Source organism: Cyprinus carpio, chromosome B21 (assembly GCF_018340385.1).
Source record: "Cyprinus carpio isolate SPL01 chromosome B21, ASM1834038v1, whole genome shotgun sequence".
Taxonomy (NCBI): domain Eukaryota; kingdom Metazoa; phylum Chordata; class Actinopteri; order Cypriniformes; family Cyprinidae; genus Cyprinus; species Cyprinus carpio.
The window spans coordinates 10,791,324-10,799,204 of record NC_056617.1 but is presented as its reverse complement, the minus strand read 5'-3'; the positions used below and the strand labels follow the sequence as shown (position 1 = coordinate 10,799,204).

Below are 7,881 nucleotides of genomic sequence, written 5' to 3'. Positions count from 1 at the left end.
TATTCCTGCTTTTCCAAAATAAATCAAATAAATTAATAATAAAATAGTAATAAAAGAAATAAAGAAAATATGTATTGATATAAGTATTTTATTTTTAATAAAGTAGTTTATATTTAACTTATCGGTTGCTTGCTTATTTATTTTCTTACCCCAAAATATACCATCTTTTGTTCTGGTTGACAGTTACGACTCTTATGATTTCTTAATTGTTAAATAGTCATCGCAGATATTTATAGTTTCGGTCAAAATACCATACTGCAGTATTTGATACAAAAAAAAAAAAACTAAAAAAAAAAAAAAAAAAAAAAAAAAAAAAAAAAAAAAAAAAAACTTGGTCAGCATTGAAATAAAGAAATCAAATTAAATGTAAATATACATTAAATTTGGAAATTAAAAAGCTAGTCAAAAATGTCTGAAACAGAGAAAACATTTTAATTTATTCACGGTCAAACAATAACTTTGGTAACTATAGTATTTTGATGGTATATGTGGATGCAATTTTACAACTCCCATTACATCAAAGTTTATCCCAGTTTTGTATCTCCCCTGAATCAAAAGCAACACAATCTGATGTCTGACACACAAACGTTTAAATTCTGTTCGATATCGTGTTTTATGCCTAGATTGTGTCTAATCAAAAGATAAACTAGTGTCTGTTAGATCTCGATAAACGCCCAGAGCACATGACTGGTTTACATGCGTTGATTGACGGTAGAATGAAAGCACAGGAATGGCGCAGATAGAGGCGAGCGCGAGTTCTTCCGGGTGGCGGCTGTAAGCTGTGCGTCCCCGCTTTCAAAGGTCGCTCATTGATGCCCTGTCTCGACTCGGTGAGAATTTCATTCTTCATTATCCATCTCAGCTACCTTGTCATTTGATCGCAATAAATGCATTAGGGCATGTGTTGCTTTGATCTCTAAATGTAAACGACAGCCTGCAGTTATTGTTTCTGCTTAGCTAACAAGCTAACTTTAGTGCGTTAGGAAAAGAAATGAAGGGGAAATGATCGCTTGTGCCCGCCTTCTGTCGGTTCACCGATCCTGAAGCCGCATTGCTCTTCCGAAAATAAGCCACGCAAACGCATGATTTTAATGTGCTTAGGTCACGTTCTATGAATTAAAATATGCAAATGTGTTTGTAAATATATGCTGAAATTCTGCGTTGCTTGTGCCATTGAGCTGTTTGATTAACTTTTGCATTGCCCAAAACAAAAACACCGTTATTTCTGATGCTTATCCCCCTCATCGTACATGTTAAATATAATATAATCGTCTGAACTTTGTAGTTTATAAAGTTAATGCACGTTGCCCCGCATCTGACCTATGTGCTTCCTCTGATCCGCTGACGTGGTGCTGGAATTAGATTGTAGTTGGCACGATAATCCAATAGAGTCTATCTGCACACGTTTAATTAAATCGGTGATTTGATTGTTTCCCACGCCTTCATACATGCATAACCACTGCACTGCTTTCATGTGTGGGATGAATCTTAAAAAAAGGAAAATTACACAGACGTCAGCCGGTGTATAAATGGAAACTGTGTATTACTTGCACATTCCATGAATGAACAACATTTTGGGTGTCCCTTGCCTATTTCTAAGACCCATTTTGTTCTGAGACTTATTAGATATGTTTGATAATTAAAGTATTTGTCTAACATAAAATACACCTATCAAATATCTGTATCACTTCTACCTGAGAAGTCTTGACCAGAATGTCAGTATTTACACTGTATTCATTTAGCAGATGCTTTTATCCAAAGCGACTTACAAATATTAAAAGTATTTAACAGTAAAAATCCTGCAATGTCATTGTTTAAATTTTTTTTTAATAGAATAGTATTATTCAATGTTACAAAAAAATGTTTTTTTAAATGTATTTAAATCGATCAAAAACTACAAAGCAATAATTGTTTGTATGACGTTCCTAAATTATTATTTTTGTGTATTCTGGAGACAACTCTTGCAGACAGTGTTTATGGTGACAATAAAGGACCTGTAAGGGCTCCTGCTACTGTGTGACCTGCACTGTCCCACTCAGAAAAACCCTTATCACCTTCATATCCGATAGTTCTTACCTAAACAAATACACTTCTACACATTTCAGTGTTTGCCTTAGTGTGACCTTGACTTGAGTCACCCTGTGGATTACTTGTCACTGTGGAGGTGGGTAAACATCTGAGCTGCAGTGACTGGGGTAGAGTGGAGCATTATGGGATAGGTCAGCCGGCTTACTTTTCTCCTTCCCTCTCTCTATCTTTCTCCCTCACATTTAGGAGGAGGGCCGTTCTGACTGCACAGCTCCTCCTTGCGTCTCCGATGGCGAGTCTTCTGCGCGTGGTTGCCACCAGCTGTTCCAGCCCCCTGTTCTCCGGGCTGGCCTGTGCTAAGAGTGTCCGGACAGTGAAGACACCATGCGTGCGGTTCTTTAGGACCCATCAAGCCCTCTCTCGCCTCGCTAGTCCAGGTAACGGTCCTGGAATATTGAGCTGATGTATAACACATTCTGTTGTAGCAATTGGGGTGACTTGAGGTGGTTGAGGACATCAAATCACGTTTTTTTTCCCCTCAGTAAGTCCTTGAGTATGTTTTGCTGGTGCTTATCCATAAACTAATTATTTTAACTCAGCAGATTTAGTTTTAAAGTATAACAAAAACGATCCCAAACATCTTTCTACTCTTCTGTAGCAGTCCATGTGCAATGACCCTCAAGGTCAGTGTGTCCCTCACCTGCTTGTTCTGCCACTATTACCTGCATTGAAGGTCTTAGGATATGAATGAGTGACTGTAAGTGACCTGTGTAGCGTACTGGCTGCTTGGATACAGCATTTGTTGGAGACCTGCCTTTAATGGCAGACGTTTTTTTGAGAGTGGGAAGAATGGTAATGACAGCTGGGGGAGGTTATTTCTGGCACTGTATCAGCTGAGGAGCCAGGACTGTGGCACAGCTCGTGCGGGAGAATGCCTGCTGGGAAAAGAAACACATGTCTGTGGTGACTGCCAGAATTCAGTGTGGTTATAAGATGTTTTTGGACTTAATATGTTCACTTTGTTTCCATTTAAGTCTGGAAATGTGGGGAAAAAACACCTGAAATACTTAGCAATTATTTTATATTTATTTATTTATTTCTTGACAGCCTGTTTAGAGGTTTATGGTCAGTATGATATTTTTACAATTCTTTTGAAAGAATTGACTTATGCTCACCAAGGCTACATTTGATCAAAAACACAGTAAAAATATTTTTAATTATAATATATTATTCATGTGATGGCAAAGCTATGTATTCTTCAATCTTCAGTGTCACATGATGCTTCAGAAATCATTCTAATATGTTAGAGAAATGTCATTATCAACAGTTTTGATCATTTGAATGTGTCCTAAATAAAAGTAGACATTTTTTCAGTTAAATAAAATCTTACTGAGCCCAGACTTTGAACAGTAGTGTGTAATTGTCTAAATTTCTTTATAAATTATGTGTTATTATAAAGCTGTATCATGATTGGCCAGATTTGACATTGTAATTATGCTCTTGAATAGTCTCTTGTTTTCAACAACAACAACTAAGTTAATTGCCCGTGCATATGCCAGAAAGCAAAACTCTTTTAAGTTGTCCTGTTAAGTTTTTAGTCAAATAGTTTTAATTATTCAATTTAAAACTTGAACCTAGTGACATAAATTGACCTCAAACATATTTAAACACGTATGCAGCTATAAATTTAATTGCATTTGATAACAAAATATCAAAGTAATGCAGGTTTCCAAGAGAGCAAAAGAAAATCAACAACTTAATGTCATTTTTGTAGTATTAAATGTCACCAGTTGATATCTAATGCAGTGACATTCATTCATTTTTTTTCATATTTACAAATGGCTGAAGTGTCCAAATATTTTTGAGTTGTCTTTGCTCTTTGTGGTTCAGTGTGTCTGCCTCCGGGCAGTGATTCACGTGAGCGTATGTTGTTGTTATCTATAGATCAGGCCTGTGGTGGAATTTTCCACAAGCGAACTCTTGCTACCAACAGCAGAACATGACTTGGATGAGTTCTTGATGCAGATTCAGCCTGTCTAGACCACATGTTGTTCGCACATCTTTTACAGACCAAAACACATAAAGTGAAGCTGTGCATAAAAATTCAACTTGATTTACTTTATTACACGTCCTAAAACCCATCCGAGCTCTGTTTTACAGCTTGAATCCTCAATTATGTTTTTGAAATTATGACTGCAGAATTGGAGCTGTTACAAAGTCACAAAGACTTGTCTTACTGTAAAAATACACTTACACAAGTCTTACAGAGACCTCATGGACCTAAAGTCCATTACAAAGGTCTCGAAGGTTTTACACGTTTCTTTTAAACCACCCATTGGTCTTTATGAGCTGCTTCAGCAGTTGTTAGTCTGTCTCTTATCTTTATTGTACTGCTTTTCTCTTTGACCTATCCTTGAGTTCAAAATGGAAAGTCTGCACAGTTAGAAGTGGTCTAAAGACATACTGGCTATGAGAGCAGCCTGAGATCAGCTTTTCACACTTCACTTTGTTTCTGTGGTATTAGTTTCTCTAAGCAGAAAATACCACCTGTGGATTGAGTCAAATTTCTTGTAGATGATTAAAAAGGTGCACATATTAAAGATGTGAAGAATCACAACATGAGTTGCTGCTAGTGTTGTAATTTTAAAATAAGAATATTCAATTTTCAGACTTTTTTTTTTAATCTAAGGAATTTGTACATTTTTATGGCATATAAAATTACATTTTAAATTAAAACTAATCAAATGTGTTCTTACGTAACACTAATGTAAAGATTTTTGAATATATAATAAAGAATAAAATGCATCTATTTTTTGTTTAAAAAGTGAAGTGTATGATACCACATGTAAAAATAGTGTTAATTACTCTAAATTACTAAAACCTAATGTATCTATTTTTTAAAGTACAATATCAAAAAAAAAAAAAAATCTTTGCATTGTATAATAATTGTTATAATGATATAACTTTTAATTATCCATATAAATAAAATAGCATTTATTATTAAAATGTGAATATTTATGCTTTTTTTATTTAATTGTCTACCAATTTAATGAATAAACTGTTTAAGTCTAAAACATGAACTCAGATACCAGCATTTTTCATAATACCTTGAAAGCCCATTGATTTCAATGACAGTTGCCCTTCTGGTGCAGGACCCACCTTTTGAACTTTTACATTTCACATGAACACTTAATAATATGTTTCTACTCCAGACTATGCTTTATTCTGTAATTCTCTGTTACTTCCTTCAGGCATTCCATACAAACAGCTGACTGTCGGCGTTCCCAAGGAAATCTTTCAGAATGAGCGTCGAGTGGCCATCTCTCCAGCCGGAGTGGAAGCTCTCATCAAGCAGGGCTTTAATGTGGTCGTGGAGTCTGGTGCAGGAGAATCTGCCAAGTTCTCAGATGACATGTATACAAAAGCAGGAGCAGCCATCAGGGACGCCAAAGATGTCTTTGCATCTGATGTTCTGCTTAAGGTACTGTTAGATTCATGTTACCTTCACTTAATGTGTCATCATCAACGCTCATTCTCTCCGGCCGTTTGCCACAGGTGCGTGCCCCCATGTTGAACTCCGCTCTGGGAGTTCATGAGGCCGACCTCATGAGTGAAGGAGCCACCCTCGTCAGTTTCATCTATCCCGCTCAGAACCCTGAGCTGATGGACCGCTTGTCCCAGTGCAAAGCCACCGTCCTGGCCATGGACCAGGTGCCCCGTGTTACTATTGCTCAGGGTTATGATGCCCTCAGTTCCATGGCCAACATTGCTGGGTAAGGCAATCTAAAGCAAAAAAAACAAAACAACATTTTTTTTTTAAAATATATTGTGTTAAATAATGAAGGTACTGCTACTAATAATAGTGCTTGTTTTTGCACTGGTCAGTTTTGAGATTTTCGGGCAATTTTGATTCTATAACATGACTTCTTTCAGACTAGTTTAATTAAAACATCCAAAATACTCATTTCATTACACTTAATCTAGTTATGCATGTAAAATTGAATAATACATTGCTTTAAAGGTTATTTATTTTCTTTTATTATTTTCTTTCTTTTTTTCATTTTTGTTAGATTAATAAAACCTCTAAAATACACATTTCATTACGCTTTATCTATTTACTCATGTAGAATTCAGTAACAATACATTGCTTTAAAAGCCATTTATTTTATTTATTTTCTTTTTTATTATTATTTTTTTTTCATTTTATGTTTGCTTAATAAAACATACAAAATATCCACATTACATTACACTTTCTTTTTACACATTTAGAATACAATAATACGTTGCTTTAAAGGGAATTTTATTTTAGTTTTTCTCCTTTTCTTTTCATGTTTTCTTTTATTTATTTTTAGTTTGATTTAAAATGGATCCAATTCCCATCTGTAAACCTTTAGCACTAATTTGTCGAAAATAATAAAATTATTTTGAACATGGCTTTTTACATTACGTTTTGTGTTCTGTATGTATGCAATGTTTAATTTGCAATATTTTATTTAAATTGTATAATTGCTTATTTGCATATTTAAAGATATTTAAGATATAATAATAGTAAAACTTTTAATACAGAATGTAATCTCCTGTAATCATTTGAAGTAAGTTTTAAAAAACTACCCTATTCACCTGTGGTGTCTTGCCTAAATGTAGTATGTATTTTGTATTTTGTATTTTTTATATATATATATATATATATATATATATATATATATATATATATATATATATATATATATATATATATATATATATATCATATATACATATATACAAAATACATACTAAATTTTTTTTAATTATATTTTTTTTAGGATACATTTTTTTCAGGATTATTTATTTATTTTATTTTATTTTATTTATTTATTATTTTTAGTGGGAAATACTAGACAAATAATCAGACTTCACAGGCCAGTCTGCTGTGACCCGTTTACCTAAATCTTGAATGTCATTAGTGTCAACAAATGTGAGATTTTTGGCCAGCGTAAAATGTGTCTTGATTTCTGCCTCATCAGCAGCTGTGACTGATGTGTGTCTGTTTTTCTTGGCAGTTATAAAGCCGTGGTCCTGGCAGCCAACAACTTTGGCCGCTTCTTTACTGGTCAGATCACAGCCGCGGGGAAGGTTCCTCCTGCTAAGGTATGCTTGGCATACCTTACACACACACGCGCGTCCGGAGTGGTTTTTATTTGAGTTTGCTTGATTCATTGCCGTACACTTCTCACATTAGGTCTTGGATGAAGATATTAGCACTGTTCATACTTTCCCAAATTAGATTTTCAGAGTTTGAATTTTAAAAAGTCTGTTCTTTTTGGCAGGTGCTGATAATTGGAGGTGGAGTGGCTGGGCTGGCCGCTGCTGGCTCTGCCCGTGCTATGGGTGCCATTGTCAGGGGGTTTGACACCAGGTAAAAAGTCATACAACTTATAGTTATTCAAGATGGTTATTCTTTTTTTTTTTTTTTTAAGAAACTAATACTTTCATTCAGCAAGCATGCATTAAATATCCAAAAAAATATTAAGTAACACAAATGTTTTCAATAATGATGACAGGAAATGTTTGTTGAGCACCAGATCAGCATATAAGAATGATTTCTGAAGGATCAGGTGACACTGAAGACTGACATTTGGCTGCTGAAAATCCAGCTTTACCATCACAGGAATAGCTTTTTAACATATTTTTTGAAATAGGTTAGTTGTTTTAAGTTGTAATAATAAGTGTTTTTAAATTATATGTAAACACATAAAAAAAAAAAAAAAAACTTTTTGACCCCAAATTTTTTATAGTTTTTTTTTTTTTAAGTTACTTATGCTCATATTATTATTTGATAAACAATACAGTAATATTGTGAAATATTATTGC

At 34.3% G+C, this 7,881-nt stretch overlaps 1 protein-coding gene across 1 annotated transcript in view; it reads left to right on the top strand.

Annotated features, from left to right (window-relative positions):
- Positions 1-676: 676 nt before the first annotated feature.
- Positions 677-7,881, top strand: part of LOC109045515 (NAD(P) transhydrogenase, mitochondrial-like) — a 39,922-nt gene continuing 32,717 nt past the window's right edge. Inside the window, exons 1-6 of the mRNA XM_042748379.1 lie at positions 677-830; positions 2,275-2,465; positions 5,280-5,509; positions 5,584-5,801; positions 7,071-7,158; positions 7,338-7,426. Of these exons, the coding sequence (XP_042604313.1) occupies positions 2,318-2,465; positions 5,280-5,509; positions 5,584-5,801; positions 7,071-7,158; positions 7,338-7,426 (773 nt within the window). The 5' untranslated portion in view covers positions 677-830; positions 2,275-2,317. The remainder of the gene's footprint in view (positions 831-2,274; positions 2,466-5,279; positions 5,510-5,583; positions 5,802-7,070; positions 7,159-7,337; positions 7,427-7,881) is intronic.